The sequence below is a fragment of the Tachyglossus aculeatus genome, chromosome 2 (assembly GCF_015852505.1).
Source record: "Tachyglossus aculeatus isolate mTacAcu1 chromosome 2, mTacAcu1.pri, whole genome shotgun sequence".
In the NCBI taxonomy this organism is placed as follows: domain Eukaryota; kingdom Metazoa; phylum Chordata; class Mammalia; order Monotremata; family Tachyglossidae; genus Tachyglossus; species Tachyglossus aculeatus.
In genome coordinates, this window is record NC_052067.1 from 18,706,992 (window position 1) to 18,730,492 (window position 23,501).

The 23,501-nt window shown below is 42.8% G+C and overlaps 1 protein-coding gene across 1 annotated transcript in view; it reads right to left on the minus strand.

The window, feature by feature from the left end:
* Nucleotides 1-23,501, minus strand: part of JAZF1 (JAZF zinc finger 1) — a 347,271-nt gene that overhangs the window by 31,211 nt on the left and 292,559 nt on the right. Inside the window, exon 3 of the mRNA XM_038769107.1 lies at nucleotides 21,625-21,821. Within this exon, the coding sequence (XP_038625035.1) occupies nucleotides 21,625-21,821 (197 nt within the window). The remainder of the gene's footprint in view (nucleotides 1-21,624; nucleotides 21,822-23,501) is intronic.

The following is a 23,501-nucleotide window of genomic DNA, read 5'->3' on the forward strand; positions in this document are numbered from 1 at the left end:
GAGCAGGGGCAGGAGCGACCAAAGCAGGTATGCGGCTGAGGGAAAACAAAGGAGGGCATTTTCCACCTTCGGTCATGGGATGTTAATTGAACTCTGGCAAATGTTTAAAGATTTCTCTCCCAACGATCAAGAACGAATGAAAAACACTTGAGCCAGGGAAAAAGGACCATCTGTTAGGGACTTCTACTATGCAACTATAATGAAGAACATTCATAATTAATAGGGTTTTGGTTCCTCAATGTTGAGTCCTGAACTCTTAGGTTAAAAATATAAATTCTAAGGCCCGTTCCCAGATCTGGGAAGCCTTCCGATGCCCGATGTAGAAAGGCGGCTGGTTCTTGTTTTTTCCATTTTTTTCTTTTGAAGAACAATATCAGGAAACGGTCACGTAACCGATAAGGGATGACAACAAAAATGACTTACGTAAATGAGTGTCAGTTTACGAAACTACAGAGCGGTAGTCAAGAACTGTTTTACATTTTTGGGGTTAAGTTCATTTGGCAGCTGTGTGAAAAAAGCACAGAGCCACTTTTTGACCAAAAGAAAACATTGCAATTTGCCCACGTCAGCTCTCCCAAAATACTGGATATACGTTCTTGAGGAGTTCCGCATTAAGATAACTTGTGTTATGGTGTTAACTTGTAACTCAGATAACTTAACTAACTTCTTAACTCAGATAACTTGTGTTACACCTCTGGATGCGTACAATGCTCATACAGACAACCATTTCTTACGACCTCACATTCTATCCCAATGGACACATGTTACCAGAAAAATATTCCATAATCCTCCAAGCCCACCCTAGCTAAAGCACACAGTGGAAACATGCATTATGGAAGAACTGAATGCACAATGTTTCTCAATGTTGATTAACTTGACATCTTCATGGTTACTGGGAGGGAGTCATACAATCTAGGTATCTAAATTTCAAAAAAAACTTTTCTTTTCCATAGGTGCCCTTTTAAGTTCATTTAAAAAAATCTGGAAAGTCATTTTTACTCAATCAAAGAAACCCCCCCCAAAACACTTATTCAAATCCTTCACATTACCTGATTGCAAAATCAAAATCTCTTGTGATTCTTGTCTGGGTTACAAGAAAAGTAGTAAATTCACTGCATTCATTATGTAGTAAAAAAAAAAAATCCTACATAAAACACGCAATTTGGCTCAAAACCTTTAAGCAAGCATGTTAAGATCAAAGTGGGGGTCTCTTTAAATCTTCTCTTTAAAACCAAGTTGGACTGAATTGAAAAGTTATCATAATGTTAGTGTTGGAATGTTTCAGATAGGTAAAAAACACTTGCCCAAAGTTGAATCCAGAATGGTAACTTCAGAAAGGTCAATCATATTGATATTGATAAATATCAATCAATGATATTTTTGAGCTCTTACTATGGGTGGAGCACTGCACACTTGGGAAAGTATAATGCAACAGAATTGGCAGAACAGTTCCCTGCCCACAATGAGTTTACAGACAAGTATTCTCGATTTGAAGACATCAGCCAACTCTTGAAATACAAAGGCAAACTTCAAACACTGGAGTTATTCTTATTCTATTATGAATTCATAATAGAGTCTTTTCGTGGTGGAAATCAGAACAGAAGCCATTGCTGCTTTAGACACTCAATGGCTGAATCCTCTCTGGGACTCAGAGTGGGGAGAGAAGCATGAACAGATTTCTTTTCAATTGGTATTTGACTCTGCAGGCACCTTTTGGTTCCCTCAAGAACTAAAACCAGAAGCACTGACCCTGCTGAGATGTTATTTTGGGCCCCATAAGAGCAGGAAGTATCATAAACCTTACAAGAACATCCACTCCCCAGGGATGTCTGGGCCAATCTAGCAGATTGACTGGGTTGAGGTTGTTCAGATGGGCACCTGAATCTGAAGGTTGTTTTTTTTTTTTTTAAATGAATGCTTCAAGACTCTCTCAATCCCTGGATTCTCAATTCCTCAGAGGGGCATGGAGGATGACTATAAGAACAGCAAATAGTCACTGGAAGAATCACAGCATTGTTTGATAGTAATAATGCTGACAGGACTACAGGCATTCCATGGGGAAGCTGATGACCTGAGGGACGGTGGAGGAGAGGGGATCCGATTTGGGTCGAGGGGATTAGTTTACCTGAAACTCAGTTTGGGATGGTAGCTCAGGCTTTGTATCCAGGAGCCCCCCAAACTCCAACTCCTGGAAAAACTCACATCACAGTTTTAAAAAGGGGTGAGCAGTACACAGTCTACAGGCCGGGCCAGCTTCAGGCTTTTGGCCACTCTGAGATGGAAAAAATTCATCCCCCTCTCTCGTTCGACATTATTCACTGCGCTATGTGTGCTACACCAGGCAGGCCGAGTGAGCGAATGACGTCATAGGGAACTCCACCCAGAGTCCAGGATGCAGAGCACCTCCTTGGTTTTTGGAACTGGGGGCGGGGGGCAGTCCCTGACACGTCCCCCAACTTGCTCCACTGAATTCCCCTCCTGGTCCCTGCTGATACTGCTGGCACTTTCAACTCTAGTAGCGGGAGGCCCAGGAGCTTTCAAATTCTCAACCATCGCCACCCCACTGTCACCCCCTCTATAGACTGTAAGCTCTTAAGTAATAATAATGATAATAATTACGGTATTTGTTACACGCTTAATAGGTGCCAGGCACTGCACTAAGCACTGGAGCGGATCATCATCATCAATCGTATTTATTGAGTGCTTACTGTGTGCAGAGAACTGTACTAAGCGCTTGGGAAGTACCAATTGGCAACATATAGAGTCAGTCCCTACCCAACAGTGGGATCCAAGCAAGTCAGGTTGAACACAATCTCTATCCCACGTGGGGCTCACAGTCTCAATCCCCATTTTAAAGATGAGGTAACTGAGGCCCAGAAAAGTGAAGTGACTTGCCCAAGGTCACACAGCAGATAAGTGGTGGAGCCGGAATCAGAACTCATGACCTTCCAACTCCAAGGCCCGTGCTCTTTCTGCTAAGCCGTGCTGCTTCTCATGGGAATGTGTCTGTTATATTGTTATATTTTGTACTCTCCCAAGCACTCAGTACAGTGCTTTGCACACAGTAAGCGCTCAATAAATTTGACACTTGCTTTGCACACACTAAGCACTCAATAAATTCGACTGACTGGCTCCCAAGGCAGCTGCCTCACTTGCTAAATGTCCGAACACCAGATTCAGCCTGGCTCTGAGGGCACGCCCCACGCACTCCTCCCCCACTCCACCTAAGCAGCTGCAGGTACCCACAGCAATGCCGTGCCCCTCTGTGACTGAGCACAGGAGTCAACTGAGCTCTGAGGATCTGCAGCTGACACCAAATAGTGGGATCGGTACATTTTTCTGGATGCCCGGGAAGGTCAAAATGAAGAAGTGGAAGCTCAGGGAGTTTTCAATCTAACGGGAGCCATGTAGAAGCCGCGGCGGCAACGGCTGCATCTCCATGGTCAAAACCCTATCCCCACTTCACTTTTACACCATGGACCCAAATAACTGTAACCCATGACTGAAAAGGACCAAAAAAATCCAAGGACTCCAGGGTAAAAAAGGTACTTCAACATTCATTTTGGGAAAAGTGTTTTCCATCATATTTATGTGATCACCCACAATGCAAACAAGTTTTCAACTAGCCTCTTTCCTTGAACACCCATGGGGGTCAGTGTACTGTACTAAGCACTTGGGAATGTACAAAAGGAACAAGAGACCCATTTCCTGCCAATGCAGAGTTTACACTCTAACATGAAGGAAAAATCAAATGTATGTTGTGGAGGGGAGGGACAAATAATTCAGGAGTATGAAAAACACCTAATTCATACAGAATTCTTACTGAAGCAGCATGGCTTAGTGGATAGAACTTGGGACTGAGAGTCAGAAGGTCCTGGGTTCTAATCCCAACTCTGCCACATATCTGTTGTGTGACCTCAGGCAAGTAACTTCTCTGGGCCTCAGTTACCTCATCTGTAAAATGGGGAATAAGCGTGTGAGCCCCATGTGGGACACTCATTCATTCATTCAATTGTATTTATTTGAGCACTTACTGTGTGCAAAGAACAGTACTACGCACTTGGGAGAGTACAACATAACAGACACACTCCTCTCTACAACGTGCTCACAGTCTAGAGGGGGAGACAGACATTAATATACACAAATAAATCCATACATAAATTACAGATATATACATATGTGCTGTGGGGATGGGAGGGAGGATGAATGAAGGAGCAAGTCAGGGCAACACAGAAGGGAATGAGAGAAGAGGAGAGGAGGGCTTAGTCTTCTTGGAGGAGATGTGCCTTCAATAACACTTTGAAGAGGGTGACAGCAATTATCTGCCTGATATGGGAGGGAGGGTGTTCCAGACCAGAGGTAGGATGTGGGTGAGAGGTCAGCGGCAAGATAGATGAGACTGAGGTACAGTGAGAAGATTACTATTAGAGGAGCAAAGTGTGCAGGCTGGGTTGTAGTAGCCAAGTGAGGTAGGAAGGGGCAAGGTGACAGTGCTTTAAAGCCAACAGTAAGCAGTTTTTGTTTGATGCAGCAGTGGATGGGCAACCACTGTAGTTCTTGAGGTGTGGGGAAACATAGTCTGAACGTTTCTGAAGGAAAATGATCCAGGCAGCAGACTGGAGTATGGCGTGGGGAGAGACAGTGTGTCCAACCTCATTAACTTGGATCTACTCTAGTGCTTAGAACAGCATTTGGCACATAGTAAGCACAGTCAAGTACCATTATTATTATATTTAACAAGCCTGAGAATTTCAATATTATTTTAACAGCATTTAACATCACCCACATCATTGTGGCCAATGGACACTGAACTCTAGAAACTAAGAGAGCAAAAGCTCCTCAGCCACTGCCTATCCACTTCTGTCAGCCAACTAATGCTTCCTAGTTTGACCAACCATTAGTGGGTGACTGCAGTATTCAGCTCATTAGCTTGAATGGTTCCATTTTCATTATTTAGCCCCCAGTCAAAAGCATCTGTAGGCAGCAGCACATTCTTCAAATATAAAGAGCAATGCTCTTTAAACTATACATATTCTCGGCTCCGGACCTGAAAACATTGTACAAAGGATTGCTCACAACCCTGTTGTTGCAAAGGTGCTGCCAAGGTAGGTGGGTTTTTTTTTTTTATAAAAAAAGGCATTTAGTAAATGTCTAGTGCTGGGGGGGAGACAGTTTTTTAATGTTATTTTTTAAGGGCTTACTGTGTGCAAGGTACTGTATTAAGCACTGGGGTAGATGCAAGCTAATCAGGTTGGACACAGTCCACGTCCCACATTGGGTTCCCAGTATTAATCCCCATTTTACAGATGAGGTAACTGAGGTGCAGAGAAGTTAAGTGACTTGCGGTTATCAGAAAGGACACAGTCCAATGCCCACAATCTATCTCATTCCTATTTTACAGATAAGGGAACTGAGGCCCAGAAAGGTTAAGTGATTTGCCCAAGATCACACAGCAGACTAGTGGTGGATCAGGCCTAGGATCCGTATCTCCTACCTTTCAGCGGTGCTCTTTTCCAATCGATGGCATTTCCTGAGCACTTACTACGTGCAGAATACTGTACTATTGCTCCACTAGGTCATACGTTATTAATCTCGGTAAATACATTGTGAAGAGTAAGTGACATGGTTAAATTTGTCAAAGCAGGAAATTAGGCCCAAGGATAAGATCATTGACAAATGCTAAGTTCAGTACGATCACAGACCACTTGCTGGTATAAAACATGGGAAAGCAACAGTGGTGTTGGAGAAGAAATGACGAAAACCCTCAGACTTTTTTTCTTTTTCCTTCGGCCTCTGCACTACCTAGGGAGATTTCATTGCTCCTGCAGAAGGAGGAACCTGAATGTTTATCCAAATGGGTCGGTTGTATACATGGGGACTTCAAAACTTGTAAGGTACTTAAGAGACTAAAGGCAATATTTTCTGCCGCTACTTCGTAGCTTAAAAATCCTAACTAGTGATGACTTTATGGGTTTCTATGCTCTAGACAAGAAGGTTACTCTTTGGTAAAATTGCTCTCTGGGGAGATTACTGTGAAAATTCCCATGCAACTAATGGCCATTCATCCGACCCATGCTACTGAGAAAGTGCTAGACTGAGTCTGCTGCTGCTGCTGGGAAGTCAGCAGGCTCCTCATTTTGGCACCAACTGTGCCTTTCTCTTTCTTGCCAAAACAAGGACACTAAAGAGGAACAGTAGAGCGAGACAACATACCTGAGCTAAAGAAGAAGAGGAAGAAAAATGAAACCTATACACCCTTAGATCCTTGATTTACTCACAGACCGAACTTGGGCTTCTCTGAGAAGAAACAGCAGCAGAATTTTCGATTTGTTTCCTAGGTAAATTTTGTGTTTCCACAATATAGAACATGAGAAGGTGCTTTTTAATGATGCCATGTGTCCCAGTTGTATTTGGAACTGAAATGCTTGTTATGGGCAGGGAATGTGTCTCTCAACCCTGTTGGGTTGGACTCTCTCAAGCACATAGTATAGTGCTTGGGAGAGTACATTGATTGACAAAATAGAGAAGCAGCCTGGCCTAGTGGAAAGAGCATAATCCCTGGAGTCAGGAGACCCTGGTTCAAATCCCAGCTCTGACACTGGGCTGCTGTGTGACCTTGAGAAGTCACCTAACATCTCTGTGTCCCAGTTTCCAGATGGAAAAAGATACCTGCTCTTACAGCCTCTGAGATTTGGAGCACAAGGTAAGAGAGAGACTGTGTCCGATCTGACTGTGCAGAATGGCCCAGTGGAAATAGCCCAGGCCTCGGAGTCAGAGGACCCGGGTTCTAATCCCAGCTCTGTCATTTGTCTGCTGTGTGACCTTGGGGAAGTCACTCAACTTCTCAATGCTTCAGTTTCCGCATCTGTAAAAATGGGGGATTAAATCTTACTTCTTTCTACCTAGACTGTGAGCCCCATGTGGGACAAGGATTGTGCCCAAACTGATAATCTTATATCTACTCCAGGGCTTAGAACAGTGTTTAGCACAGAGCAAGTGATTAACAAATATTACTTTTAAGATGAATCATCTTGTACAGCCTCCAGTAGTTAGCACAGTGATGGACAAATAACATAACAATGCAAACATTCTAAGAATTTCAAAGGGAGATGTTTCACCCAGAGTAACTACAATTATTTTCATGACTGATTTTACAGGTCAAGAGCAATGGTCTTGTTTTATGCCACCGAGTCATCTCCGACCCATAGCGATGCCATGGACAAACCACTCCCAGAACACCCCACCTCCATCTGCAATCATTCTGGTAGCTTCTAAAATACAAAAATAAATTAGAGCTATCCTCCTCTTTAATGCCTTAATGCCTGGAAATTTTTAGTGATTCTGTCCTAAAAGAATCAGCTCCTTGAAGGCAGGGAACATGTCTACCAATTCTGTTACAGGTGAAGCAGCGTAGCTTAGTGGATAGAGCATATATCTGGGAGTCTGAAAAACCTGCATTCTAATCCTGGCCCTGCCACATGTCTGCTGTGTGACCTTGGGCAAGTCACTTAACTTCTCTGTGCCTGAGTTCCCTCATCTGTAAAATGGAGATTAAGAGTGTGAGTCCCACGTGGGACAGGGACCGTGTCCAACCTGATTAATCTGTACCTACCCCAGTGCTTGGCAAAAAATAAGTGCTTAACCAGTCCATAATTAATTATATTGTACTCTCCCAAGCACTAGGTACAGTGCTCTGCACACAGTAAGCGCTCAATAAATACGATTTAATATTTCTGTTGGAAATTTATGTACGCTTACTGGGAAGTTTATTTTGTGACAGTTTTGGTTAGCTTCCAGTAAAAATCATCAGATGCCAGTCCTTTCTTCTCAAATGTAAATAAAGGCCCCTGCAAAATAAAAGGATAAACCCAAGAAGGCAAGTTGGCCAGGAGCTGGGTAGGAGGTAGCCACTCCAACTCTCTTGGTTCTGCAAAATCAGACATGAAAATAATTACAGTTACTCTGGGTGAAAGATCTTCCCTTCAACATTCTTGGAATTTTTTTTATGTTATTCATCCACCACTGCTAACCACTGGGGTCTGTACAACATCATTGGATTAATAATAATAATAATAATAATAATAATAATAATAATAATAACAATAATAATTTGGGTGTTTGTCAAACATTTACTCTGTGCCAAGAACTGTAGATTCAAAGTTATCAGGTCAGACACAAATCCCTGTCACACGCAGAGCTCATACCCTACATAAGACTGTTCAATTCAATACCCTTCCTGTTCAAGGATTTCCCTTCCAGAAGAACATAAACTTGGTCCTAAACAATCGTTACAAATCAACTTTAAGGTCCAGGGGCAGGAGAAAGTAAAGGGAGTACAACAAAGCAAGAGCTGCTGTGTCCCCTGTCGGGCTGAGTTTCAATTCTGTCCCTTCATAAATGTGAGAGGTCCAAGTTAAAAGTGCTTTCATAGACTTCTTCTGGCCTGAATTTTAGTAAGCCTTTTTTTCTTATGGTATTTGTTAAGTGCTTATTATGTGTCAAACACAGTTTGAAGCTCTGGGGTAGGTGCAAGTTAATTAGGTTGGACACAGTTCCCGTTCCATGTGGGGCTTGCAGACTAAGTACTCATCTGCAGAACTCAATCAATCAACTCATCAAATTTACTGAGCGCTTACTATGTGCATACCACTGTACTAAGAGCTGCATCACCATCAAATGCTGTTGAGTCATTTTCAAGTCATAGCGACTTTATGGACATTATCCACAGAGTTTTCTTGGAAAAAAAATATGGAAGTGGTTTACCATTGCCTTCTTCTGCGCACTAAAAACTTTAGTGTCTGCCATTGCCTTTGATCAACATTTTGATCACTTAATCATTCGCCTTCGACTTTCTCCCATGCAGCTGCTGCCCAGCACTGGGGAATCAACTTTGTCTGACACTTTGGCTTAGACCTTTCCATTATGGGTAACCCTGGGGAGAGAATCTCAATGGCATAGTTCTAAGCTTCACTGGCAGACACATTCTATCCTGTCCCGATGAGGTGTCGATTAATAGGAGAGACTAAGAGCTTGGGAGACTACAATTCAGTAGAGTTGGTAGATACTCTCTCTGTCACTAGAAGCTTACAGTCTAGAGGGGGACACAGACATTAAAAGCAATTACAGATAGAGGAAATGGTTGTATAAGGATAGGTATGTTGCCGGGCTGGGGGTGGGATGAATACCACGTGCTTAAAAGGTAAAGATCCAGCTATGTAGATGAGGCATAATGGAGGGCAGGTAGGGGAAATAAAGTGAAGGAAGGCCACTTGGAGGAGATGCGATTTTAGTAGGGAAATGAAATGGGGAAAGAGGTGATCTGTTGGATATAAGGTGGAAGGAAGTTCTAAGCCAAAGGACATGAGTACTGGTCTCATCATCCCACCAAAATGAAAACATTACTTCTCAAATTGGTATCAATTTAACAAGAAAACAACTGTTCAGTATTGAGGATGGATATAAACTTAGAAGAGAATCCCCCCAGGTATTCATAGGGAAGGATGGCAGAAGCAGGATTTGGGTCCTGGATTTCTTTCCTGAAGGAGTCCTTATTTCACATTTAGAAGCAGCACGGCTTAGTGGATAGAGCACAGGCCTGGTAATCAGGAGGTCACAGGTTTTAATCCAGGCTCTGCCACTTGTCTGCTGTATGACCTTGGGCAAATCACTTTATTTCTCTATGCCTCAGTTACCTATCTGTAAAATAGGGATTGAGACTGTGAGCCCCACGTGGGACAGGGAACGTGTCCAATCCGATTTGCTTGTATCTACCTCAGTGCTTAGTACAGTGTCTGGCACATAGAAAGCTCTTAACAAATACCATTATTATTATCTACTTTTCCTCCCTTTTTCCTGTTTTCCTTTAGTGCTGAGATCTTGGAAATCTCCCTTGTCAAACAGCCAAGGCTCTCATCAATCACTCTGTCAATCGATGGTATTTATTGAGCACTTACTATGTGCAGAGCACTGCACTAAGTGCTTGGGAGACTGTGGAGCCCACTGTTGGGTAGGGACTGTCTCTATATGTTGCCAACTTGTACTTCCCAAGCGCTTAGTACAGTGCTCTGCACACAGTAAACGCTCAATAAATATGATTGATGATGATACAACAGAGTTGATAGACCTATTCCCTGTTCACAAGGAGCTTTCAGACTCAATCAATCAATCGTATTTATTGAGCGTTTACTGTGTTCAGAGCATTAGCAAGACTCATTAGATAGGTCTCCTGATTTTGACCCATTGAGGCTAGGAGGAACACTCTGGGCTAGAAGAAGCTGCTTTCAGGCCCCCCACCCCCCCAAAAAAAAGGCCACTTAGATGAGAGCCCCGGCTCCTTCAAAAGGAACACTAGCCCTCATTTCCAGGCTCTCAAAGGAGACAGAGAGACACTAATGACCCACAAAAGGAAAGCCATTCTATGGGATACGACTCCACCCTCCCACACCTCCAGACACTACCCTGACCTGGTCATAACCCACAAAACAGTCATAATATGTTCCTCAAAAACTTGGATGTCTTATGAATGTACCAGGGTATGTTTTCCCCAAAGACTTACATCTGATCCAAACCCCAAATGTAATATCCTGGAATATTAAACATCGCTAAATTAGTATTATCTATTAAAGCACTTAGAACAGTGCTTTGCACATAGTAAGCACTTAAATGCCATCATTATTATTAAAATAATTAAAAACATAATATTCTAACAATAACTAAGGATTTGTAATATCTTAGCTTGTATCTACCTCCTTTGTATTGGCTTGGATTCCAAGCACTTAGTACAGTGCTCTGCATACAGTAAGCATTCAATAAAAACTAGTGAATGAATGAATAAATGAATCTATCCCAGCACTTAGGACGGTGCCTGGCACACAGTAAGCACTCAACAAATACCACAAAAAAGGATAATTATTATCCTTCACAGAGGACTGCAGAAATAGAAGCTTCCCTGAAGTGAAACATTTGTTCGGGTGAGGTCAAACAACAGCCTTCTTTTCTTCACCGAGCACCTTAAATCCTTCTGATCAACATTAGCAAAGGTATTCACTGAGCTCTTACTTTCATTCATTCATTCATTCAATCGTACTTGTTGAGCACTTACTGTGTGCAGAGCACTGTACTAAGAGTTTGGAAAGTACAATTCGGCAACAGATGGAGACAATCTCTACCCAACAATGGGCTCACAGTCTAGAAGGGGGAGACGGACAACAAAACAAAACAAGTGGACAGGCATCAATAGCATCAAAATAGATAAACAGAACTATAGATATATACACATCATTAATAAAATGCATAGAATAACAAATATGTACAAATATAAACAAGTGCTGTGGGGAGGAGAAGGAGGTACAGCAGAGGGAGGGAGTTGGGGCGATGGGGAGGAGAGAAGGAGCAGAGGAAAAGGGGGGCTCAGTATGGGAAGGCCTCCTGGAGGAGGGGAGCTCTCACTAGGGCTTTGAAGGGGGGATGAAAGCTAGTTTGGCAGATGTGAGGAGGGAGGGCATTCCAGGCCAGAGGTAGGACATCTTACTGTGTGCAAAGCACTGTGCTAAGTGCTCGGGAGAGTACAATGCAACACAGTTGGTAGCACCTTCCCTGCCCACAAAGAGCTTTCATCATAATCTTCCACCTGCTCCCTTAGGCTAACTTTCCATATAAAAGTTTAGCCCTCAAAAATTATTCTCAAATTACATTCTCACAAAGGAGGACTATTGCACCGCCTGTGTTCTCTACAATATTTCACTCGTTCTCCTCCCTGGGAAATAAACCATACCTTTAGTTTGCTATACCTAAAACAACTGATTTGAGCTGATTTGACTCATCAGATCACATTAAAGTGAAAACCCATGATAGGCACCTGGGGATTGGGTTTCATTTAACCTGAAATAGGCTTGACGTTAAAAAATGCTTCAGTATAAAGAGTCAGTGGAATCTTATCCTCTTAAACATCAACCAGTTTACAAGAACCAGGATGTTTCCTTTTCTCTTTAAACGCCCATTCCTTCTTTATTGTAGGCTCTAATGGTTTGAAAAGAGCTCCCACGCCCTCTAAGGCATGATTCCACAGTTCTATTGTCTGAGGGACAAATATAGTAGCCTAGTCAGGGTTCTCTCATTTTGGGAGAAATTCTTTCTTAAAACACTGGTACAGTATGCAACTTGACAGCTGGCTATGCCTTAGGATCGTTTCATTGTTAAAACCAAGCCACATGGAATAGACATTAAAATACATTAGCTGCTGTGACACCTACAAAGATGAAAGGGCATCTCTGATTTTAATATACTTTGATTTTGGCCAGAAAAGAAAAGGGTGGGGGGACGATATTGAAACATGGCCTCTACAAATGAATCGGATCTTAACTTTTTAATGTCTCAAAATGTGAGGTTTAGAGGCAAAATTTCACTTACTGTTTTACAATGTTTACCACTTGCAGTTTTCAGCACTGGCGAGTTTCTGCATTAGTGTTTGATTCCAAAGGAAAAATGATTGGGAAGCGTGTGTCCTGATGGGGATTGGCAACTGGACGAGCTGTGAACTTTCCCATCAATTATCGCATTCTTTTCCGAAAAGCAGCATTACTGCCTGGTTTTATTTTTAGGTACTGAATCTGAAACCCTGCAGCTCCGGCCATGAAAAATGCTTTCTAAAATAACCCCATCCGGTGACCCCCATTCGATATCTGGGTTTTGGCCAGCATTGGAACCCCTGCTGGGTTGGGGGAAAGTAACACGGTTTTAGAGCCAAAGTCTTGCCAGAGCCTGCGTTCCAAGCACTATGTAAAGTATGGATAGCCCTTTGGTCCAGAACTTCAAGATTTCAAGTAGGGATTCTAAACAGGGGACCTATCCTCCTTCTTGAGCCTGGTTAAACAGTAACACACAGTTCCTCAGCAGAGATGAAATTAGGCTTCTAACGAAATGTAAACAGCTAATCAAGGTATCGCACCACTCTAAACATGACATTTCAAAAGAACAACAGGGCGGCATTTTTACAGCATGACACTGAAGGTGCTGTTTCACGAGAAGATACATTTTCACCATCTTCCTCTTTCTACAGATACTTCATCAAGGGATAAACTTCCTACCAAAGTACAGATTATTTTAAGCAAAGGATCGATTTTGAGTTTTCAAGGATGCGGCTCACATGGCCTGGAATTCAGCAGCGCTACTTTTCTGTCCTGACCGTAAGAAGTGCCTGAAAACACAACAGCGGAGTCTTGGTTGCAAAATATGTTTTGGCTCCTGGAAGGCCCAGATGCAACAATTTCCCATCCAAAGTGCTTCCATCGCTTAAGACTTAGGATCTGGCAAAGGACGAAAAATTAAAAAAAGCCCAAGAACTCAACAATCAAAGCCTTCCCCGCCCCCAACCTTCTGTGGAATGTTGCGGCTGCTTTTCCGAACTCACGCTGCCTTTTGCCATGGAATTCCTATGACAGAATAGAGCCCTCCTCCGCCCCGCTCTCTTAAGCAGTGAGGAAATTTCAGTGACTTCCTTACCAAATGACTCAAGTTATTTGCTTTCTTTGTTCTTGAATGGATTGTTTACAGAGGAGGAAATGCCCTTCACTAGTTTGAGGCAGGGAGTAGAATGAAGACTCCTGTTTTTCCCTTCTGGCCCCAGTTCATTACTTCACCTGGGGAAGCCACTTAATCTCACCACGTGCGACTCCATTCATCTGGAATCCAGGAGTCATGATACCTGCAAACCGGCAAACTTTGAGACTCAGAGCGGGTTGAAGAATTCACTGATTTTTCTGGAGGGGGTGGGATGGAGAGGGGCATGAAGCCGACAACTGTTTGTGTGGAATGGGTTGGGAGAGGTTGTAGGTCTAAGGTTTCATTGGCTTGTCCTGTTTTACCAGGAGGGTGTGCTGGAGCAATACCAAGCCCATTCATTCATTCATTCATTCAATCGTATTTATTGAGTGCTTACTGTGTGCAGAACACTGTACTAAGCACTTGGAAAGTACAATTCAGCAATAAAGAGAGACAATCCCTGCCCACACAGGGCTTACAGTCTAGAAGGCCCATCTTTCCACAGGAGTGAATGCAGGTCACATCTAAACCAGATGGCAACAGCTCACTCTCAGATTAGCTTGTACCTACACCAGTGCTTAATAATAATAATAATGGCATTTGTTAAGTGCGTACTATGTGCCAAGCACTGTTCTAAGCACTGGGGAGATACGAGGTAATCAGGTTGTCCCACGTGGCGCTCACAGTCTTAATCCCCATTTTACAGATGAGGTAACTGAGGCCTAGAGAAGTTAAGTGACTTGCCCAAAGTCACACAGCTGATAAGTGTCAGGATCAGAATTAGAACCCATGACCTCTGACTTCCAAGCCCGTGCTCCTTCCACTAAGCCACGCTGCTTCTCCGCTGCTGCTGCTTAATACAGTTCTTGGCACTGAGTAAGCACTTAGCAAATACTATCATCATCATCAAGGTAATCCAAGAGTTAGCTGTGATCAATCCTTGCCCAGGTGATCATATAAAGCCTAAAGTAGCCATTAGTCCTGGTTTTCCATGATTTGATTCCTGCCTAGGACACAGTGCTAGATGCCTTTTTAGGTCCAGTACTTTAATTCTACGGGCCCTGGCTCCTACTACCAAATTCAGTGCCTTGGAACCGGCCACCTGCATTTAGGAGAACTTGGGAGGGAAACTATTGAGCATTTGGGGGAGTCTAGGACTCCCCCGAGGGAGATACTCTAAATTCAGGAGGTCTTAGATGAACTTCCTCCAAAATGTTGGGGATGACATCAGAACTATACTATGTTTCTGGCATAATGCTTATGACATCATGTGTGGAATCCGTGAGTGAGTGCCACGAGTGGCCTTCCTATCGAGACCTTTTTAGCCCTTTAATTTTTGAACAATATTAGCAATTTGTAAAATAAAAAGTCCAATATTTTGTTTTAAATGCCAGTTTGAATTTCTCTGGAAAAAGGATTAGCTATAGTACTATTCTACTATTGTGTTTTCAGGCATCACTTATGGGCAGGACAGAAAAGCAACGCTGCCAAATTTCAGGCCATTTTAACCATATCCTTGAAAACTCAAAATTGAGCCTTTGCTTAAAAGTACAAATTCTTCTTAAATTTCCCACCCATTTATATTCTTAGGAGACCTGGTTTTAATCCCAGCTTCCCCACTTGTCTCCTGTGTCATCTTGGGCATGTAACAACTTCCTCATGCCTGTTTCCTCATCTGGAAAATAGGGATAAAACACCTGTTTCTCCCTCCCTCAAAGTCTGTAACCCACATATGGGACAGGGACTTATATTAGCCCAGTGCTTGGTAAACAGTAAACACCCTTTCTTCCCAGACCCAGGCTGTGAAATGCTGGTATTTTCTTCCTGGGCAGTTTCTGTGCATGTAAATAAGCTCACTGAGTTTGTTCAGGGATGTGGTCCCTCAACAACCCACTCTTCTCCCTCATCCCCTCAGGACAGTCACAATTTTGATTCTTGCAAGTACACAAAAAGTAACACTATTGGTAGGAGTTGAGAGATGACAAGAAGTTCATCCCTTCAGACGCACAGGATCACCTGCACTGGTGAGACAGTGTGGCCTAGTGGAAAGAGCACAGGCTTGGGAGTCAGAAGGGCTGGGTTCTGGTCCTAGCTTCACTACTTGCTTGTTGCATAACCTTGAGACTTCTTGTGCTTTAGTTTCGTCAACTGTAAAATGAGGATAAAATACCCGTTATCCCTCCTACTTAGACTGTGAGCCCCATGTGGGTCAGGGTTTGTATCCAACTTGATTAACTAGCTCAACGCTTAGAACAGTGCTTGACACAAAGGAAACACTTAAATACTATTGAACAAAAAAAACCCCAAACTGCTGTGGGAAACCACAGCTATAACTCCTACTTGGGGTCATGTTTTACTGCATTTGGCATTCTGTACGCCAAACCTTTATATAAGCACAAACAGGAGCTGTGAAAACAGAAAGCCAAAAAGTTTGCCTACAGAGTGGGCAGTCAATCAATCAGGCACATTTGAGTGCTTACCGTGTGCAGAGCACTATACTAAGCACTTGGGAGAATAAAATATAACAATATAACAGACATATTCCTTGTCTACAACAAGGTTACAGTCTAGAGGTCTAGAGAGTGGGTCAGGATGTGTCTGTTTTAATGACCCAAGGGTGAGGTGCACAGGAACTCGAGTGGAATCTGCTGGACACATTACAAAACCACTGAATTCTAGGTCTTCAAGGGCCAGAGGAGTCACCCTGCTCATTCTTCTGCTTCAGGCTCTCCCTCCCCAAGAAGTCAGTTTCCTCCCTACACTAACAAATCTTTAGAGGGGACTCCAGAATCTCCCTTCCTCTTCTCCCACTCCCTCCTGCGTCATCCGGACTTGCTCCCTTTATTCACCCATGTCCACGTTCTGCCTCTGGCCTGAAATGCCCTTTTAACTCAAAGGAAGCTCTTCTCCCTCCCTGGATTTGGGCAGCATCCTAACTGACTTCTTATTTGGGGGAAAATCCTTCCTTGGGTCCTGAAAATGGAAATACTATGTTTAGAACTGGAAAAAAAGGGGGAAAAGTGCAAGATTCAACTGTGATGAGGGCTTTCTATCCTGATAAACCTCCGAGCTTCCTAATCCTGGGCTCTTTCTAGTTTCCTCCACCAAGAGTAAGACAACCTTTCTGTAGCTCAGTTAAAACATTTGATACATCTGGAAGCACATAGCTTCCTGAATGGAATATTTCCACTTCCACGATGCGGTGGGTTTGCGGTTTTCTATGTTAAACACATTCTGCCCACATTTCTGCCCCTCTCCTCCTCTCTCCTTGCCCCGCCCCATCACAACTTTCAGTCGGGAGCAAAAGTAACACCCATTACTACAGCTAAAAGACAACAGCTACTGGGATCAGGGTGGGTGACTGTGACGTCTGTGAAGTCCAGGGAAGAGTGGGGCTGGGGCGAGGAGGATGGAGAGTTGCTACAGGACCCACTGGGGCTGTGGGGCCATGGAAAGGTGGGCAGTGACTAGGGGGCCCGGGATGTGGGGGAAGTGGCTGTGAGGCCTGGGAAGGGGGGAGAAAAAGTGGCTGCAGGGCCCGGTGGGTGGGGAGTGGCTGAGGGGCCTACGGTGGTGGGAGGGTAAGCTTGTTGTGGGCAGAGAATGTGTCTGTTCATTGTTACATTGTACTCTCCGAAGCATAGTACAATGCTCTGGACACAGTAAGCGCTCAAAGAGCATGGGCTTGGGAGCCAGAGGTCGTGGGATCTAATTCTGGTTCTGCCACTTATCAGCTGGGTGACTTTGGGCATGTCACTTAACTGCTCTGAGCCTCAGTTACCTCATCTGTAAAATGGGGATTAAGACTGTGAGCCCAACGTGGGACAACCTAATTACCTTGTATCTACCCCAGCGCTTACAACAGTGCTTGGCACACAGTGCTTCAAAAATACCATTATTATTATAAATATGATTGAATGAACGAGTGGCTGCAGGGACTGGGAGAGAAGTGGCTGTGGGAATTGTGGGGAGAGGAGAATAGCTCCAGGAAACACAGGAAATTAAAAAGACCACTTAAAGCCTTAACTAGTAAGGCAGAATGCAAAAAGAGCTTTCAAATCCATCAGTGTGCAGTCAGTATCCACAGCTTCATAAAATCCTGACATGAAAACATCTAAAGCCATTCTTGAGACGGATTACAAGGAACGTAAATGAAAAGGAAAATATGGGTGAAACCATTTTAATAGAAACATTTTATGAAAAGGTATCAGGCATTTTATTCCAATATTAAACTTGAGGCAAAATGCTCTTTAGCAACATCAAATTCTACTGGGCACTTGCTGTTGAAATCGAAGTCTCTTCTACGACTTGAAAACTGTCTTGCCTGTTTAAATGAAAGCCTTTACTACAGCTTTTCTCTGGTGGAAGAGTTGAACTTATTTTTAGATGAAGGTCAAGTGACATAAACTACACTTTTCCAAAAGAGGCTCCTGTATTGCTATTTTAACCACAGTGGAGACATCCTCCACCACTATTCCATTAAGGCACTTGAAAACACGTGATAAATCCCACTGGCCTCACCTCCCTAACCCGAGTGTAAGAATAACATTAATCTCTCACTGCAAAATGTGGAAACACTGTTAACCCCCAAAGGGCAAAACACAAACAGCAAACCTGTATGGTTCACCGGTATTGCAAGAATAAAAACGATGAGCTATTAAGCCTTGAGCATTTCAAAGCTTCTGCTGAATCCTGGTCATATTTTATGTTTTTAGTCTTACTCACAGTTAAACTTGGAGTCACTATCACCTAAGATCTCATAAGCTAATGAAGGTTATACCTGGTCCTTAGCTGAATGGAGAAGCCAAGGAAATTGTTGTAAAGGGCTTAATTTATAAGCCACAAAATCCTAGATTGTTCATTTTGGACAGATGTTGGAAGTGGTTATGATTACATAGGATGATTGTACTCTGTTGTACTCAACCAAGCACACAGTATAGTACTCTCTACACAGTAAGATAGTAAGTGCTCAGTAAATATAATTGATTGAATGATAGTACCAAGTCCAATCCCCAGGACAGAAAACTATGGGTTTCTATATTTTGATATTTGGGACAGGTACAGTTTGGAAAGTGAGAAAACTGTTGGCAGGGTTGTGGGTGGGAGAGGAGAGAAACACTACAGTTTCATGACATTTTATGGGTTGGGAAATGATGTAGAGAACGGGGAAAGTTGTGGTGGGAGACGGGAAAAAAGGGAGGTTGATCAGGAGGTGAAACCTTTTACAAAACCCATCAATAATAATTGTGGCATTTGTGGCACTGCACTAAGAGTTCGGGTAGATACAAGATAATCAGGTCCCATATGGGGCACACAGTCTAAGTAGGAGGGAGAACAGGTACTGAATTCCCATTTGCAGATGAGGGAACTGAGGCAAAGAGATGTTAAGTGACTTGCCCAAGGTCACATAGCACACAAGTTGCAGAGCCATCATTAGAACACAGGTCCTCAGACTCCCACACCTGTATTCTTTCTGCTAGGTCACACTATTCCCCACTACATTACCTTCACCAGTCCAGATCTCCAAACTCAGGAAACTGGACTCCTTGTCCTCCTATTTCTCTCAGGGTCTTAGACCACAGATTACAGGTAGGAGGGCAGGGTAGAGGGAGGAAATAATCACTGTCTCTCACCAGTCCAAATACCATACATAGTCTCTGTCAACAACACTACATTCTGAATACAAAAGTTTTAAATTACTTTTATCTCTGAATTTTTCTCAATTCTGTATTTCTATGCTTTAGGTAACTTTGCCTTTTTAGTTTTATCCCTGTGCCAGTGCATTTGTTGATATATTTGCCAACCTGACACCTAATACATGTATATCAACAAATGCATTGGCACAGGGATAAAACTAAAAAGGCAAAGTGATATATATATATATATATATATATATATATATATATATATATATATATATATATATATATATACATATTTATTTATTTATTTATACACACAATTTTCGTGGTGTTCCCAAGGGCCTCAGCAGCTGTAGAAATAGCCTGGTAACATGAGCTGAGGGCATCCTACCACCATTTTCATTCCAGCATTTAGAGGACTAAGTGGACAAATTAATTAAAGCCTCCTTTCAGGGATCTACAATGCCAAGCCATCTCACATTAATTTATTCATTCATACTTACTGAGTGCTTACTGTGTGCAGTAAGTGCTTGGGAGAGTACAATATAACATTCCCTACCCACAACGAGCTTACAGTCTAGAAGGTACAGCTCTTGACTTTAGCGTTTAATTGCTTTAACTTACTGAAGGGCTTTCCACCAAGATGTTCAAACTTCTTAACCTCCAGGAGATTTGACACTATCTGGGATAAATCTTTTTCAGTCAGTTAACAAAAGATTTACTCAGTGTATGGTTGTCTTGAATATCTGACTTAAGACCTCACCGTTGGCTTTTGGGCATCCTGAAGAGCTGCTGGATGCCCAGCTCACACCTCTGGTTGTCCCTTCCATCCCTGATTCGCTCATTCACTTTCACCTGACTAGGATCTAAATTTGTAATAAAGTCTTAAATTTCAGAATTTCGGATGACTATTCTCAGAGTAATGCATGCTTCTCATTAGAGATGCTAAAATATTTGGATGTTTTCATCCTAAATGAATCTCAAAGGGAAAGGATATTTTCAGTAACATTTTAGCAAAAGTAATTTTGTTTTTAAATTCATTCATTCATTCATTCAATCGTATTTATTGAGCACTTACTGTGTGCAGAGCACTGTACTAAGAGCTTGGGAGGTGCAGGTTGGTAACATATAGAGATGGTCCCTACCCAATAGCGGGCTCACAGTCTGGAGGGGGGAGACAGACAACAAGACAACACATATTGGCAAAATAAAATAAATACAATAGTAAATATGTACAAGTAAAATAGAGTAATAAATCTGTACAGACATATATACAGGTGCTGTGGGGAGGGGAAGGAGGTGGGGTGGGGGGATGGGGAGAGGGTGGAGGGGGAGAGGAAGGAGGGGGCTCAGTCTGGGAGGGCCTCCTGGAGGAGGTGAGCTCTTAGTAGGGCTTTGAAGGGAAAACACTCTATTAATTCCTTGGTTTATAACAATAGTGAAATTGTGACAGAAAGCAACATCAAGCACTTCATCCATCCTCGTAGGCTGAGCCTGGCCTTTTCAGTCACACATGAAAAGCGAACCTCACTGTCAGTGGTATATACAACAACAGTGCTCTGTACTCTGTAAGCACTAAATAAATACGTGGCTCAGTGGAAAGAGCCCGGGCTTTGGAGTCAGAGGTCATGGGTTCAAATCCCGGCTCCGCCAATTGTCAGCTTTGTGACTTTGGCAAGTCACTTAACTTGAAAGAACCCGGGCTTTGGAGTCGGACGTCATGGGTTCAAATCCCGGCTCCGCCAATTGTCAGCTGTGTGACTTTGGGCAGGTCACTTAACTTCTCTGTGCTTCAGTTCCCTCATCTGTAAGATGGGATCTAAGACTGTGAGCCCCACGTGGGACAACCTGATCACCTTGTATTCCCCCGGCGCTTAGAATAGTGCTTTGCACATAGTAAGTGCTTAACAAATACCATTATTACTATTACTATTATTATTATTATTATTATTATTATTATTATTATTATTATTATTATCAGCCTCAACTGCTCTTTCCCTGAGTTACAGGGTAATAACTCTGAATCGCGCTCACTGACCCAACTCCCAGAAAAGGGTAACAGAGCACAGTGATGTCTGAATCAGACAGGGAAATGCACAATGGACTCTATACTTCACACTGTAAGCTCACTGTGGGCAGGGAATGTTTGTTTATTGTTATGTTGTACTCTCCCAAGCACTTAGTACAGTGCCCTGCACACAGTAAGTGCTCAATAATAATCAATCAATTGTACTTATTGAGCGCTTACTGTGTGCAGAGCACTGTACTAAGCACTTGGGAAGTACAAGTTAATAATAATAATATGAATTGAATCGATGGGGAGGGGAGGCGGAAGAAGTCGGTGAGAAATGACGCGCCAACCTGACACAGACAGTGAAGGAAGTGGCAGCGAAGTGGCAATCGATTCCACTGCGGACACTCCGTGGCTTGCGCCTGAGCTTACCTGTTGGGGTGCTGCTGCGAAAAGAGGAGGACGGGGTGATGGGAGGGGTCACTGGAGGAGTAAGGCTGCCACTGCTGTGGCGGGGAGGAGTAGATACATTCCCACGAGACACTGAGCTGGACAGCGTCAGCGAGAGCTTCGGCTGAATTTTCTTCTTTAAGGATTCCTGCTCACGTCGGGCTGCGTCGGTCATAAATCTGAGAAGGCAAAGGAGGACAAGGTGAGAGAAGGGAAGGGGAGGGATAGCAGGTCGGAGTCACGGGAGCCAATCCAGCCCTGCAGCAAGGACACATAATATTTCCAAACAAATGGACTGACAACTCATAAAATCTCTTCTAAGAGAAGCGCTTGCTAGTCCCTATACTTAGAGTGACTATGTTCATATAAGAATTTAAAATAACTCTATGCCACGCACTTCAAAATAATTATTACATGAAACATAATATGCAAATCTGTCAATGATATAGCACATGGCTATAAAACATCTGCTCAATCTTGATGACTGTACCCAGCCATTCTACTGTATATATGTATATATCTTTGTACATATTTATTACTCTATTTATTTATTCTACTTGTACATATCTATTCTATTTATTTTATTTTGTTGGTATGTTTGGTTTTGTTCTCTGTCTCCTCCTTTTAGACTGTGAGCCCACTGCTGGGTAGGGACTGTCTCTATATGTTGCCAATTTGTACTTCCCAAGTGCTTAGTACAGTGCTCTGCACATAGTAAGCGCTCAATAAATACGATTGATGATGATGATGATGTTCCCTAAAAACTGATAATTCATGGCTAAAGACTATTTGTTACTTTGCAGAGATTTAATCTTCTGATAAACCAAAATCTTTCCCTTACTGCACTAAAAATTCAGATGTGTGACGGCAAAGGAAAGAAAGTTCTATTGCATGGTCGGTGCTTAGAGGTGGATGAAACACCCAATGAAACAAGAATAATATTGCTACAGTGTCTTAAAATTTCTCCTCTTAAACTTGGAACTCAGATGACATATACTTCTTAAATGGCTTCTATAATACAACCCATATCTATAAACTGAAATTTATAAGTTTAACCTAACTGCAATAAAAGTAGCAAACCATAGTTTGAGCTGCTGGAAACTGTGCTGCAGAATGGCAGAGATTAAAGAGGAGAACTAAAATGCCACAAGGAGTTATTCCCAGCTGACGGATGGAAGCTAACTCGCCTTTTTTGTTTGGTTATAAATGATTTAAAAATTGGTCACACTTACAAGCTGACAAAACATATGGACCAGGCTCCCTCCTTCACTCCAGTAAGTCAATGGTTCTTCTTTGGCCAGGGAGGATACAATTATTACAATTCCCTCTCCCAAGCTGAGGGGGAGAACCAGGGGCAATACCCAGGCAGATGAAGTGGCCACAAATCCTGACCTCAGAGATATCAGATGGCAACTGCAGGTCCCCAAGGCAGTCAAGGATGCACTTGCCCACACTGCCAGGCTCTGGGTCAATCACTCAATCAACTGTATTTACTGAGCGCTTACTGCGTGCAGAGCACTGTACCAGGCATTTGGGAGAGCACAATACAACAGAGCTGGTAGACACGTTCCCTGTCCATAATGGGTTTACAGTCTTGCTTCGGTGGCTCTAAGGCCCTCAGAGTATTTTCCAACCTAAAGGGATTTGACTGGGTTAAAACATGTTAATTAATCAATCAATCGTATTTATTGAGTGCTTACTGTGTGCAGAGCATTGTACTCAGCATCTGGGAGAGTACAACGTAACAGAGTTGGTAGACATGATACTACCCACAGTGAGCTTACAGTCTAGAAATGGAGACAGACATTAATATAAATGAATAAATTACGGATATGTTACATCAGTTTTGGGGCTTAGGG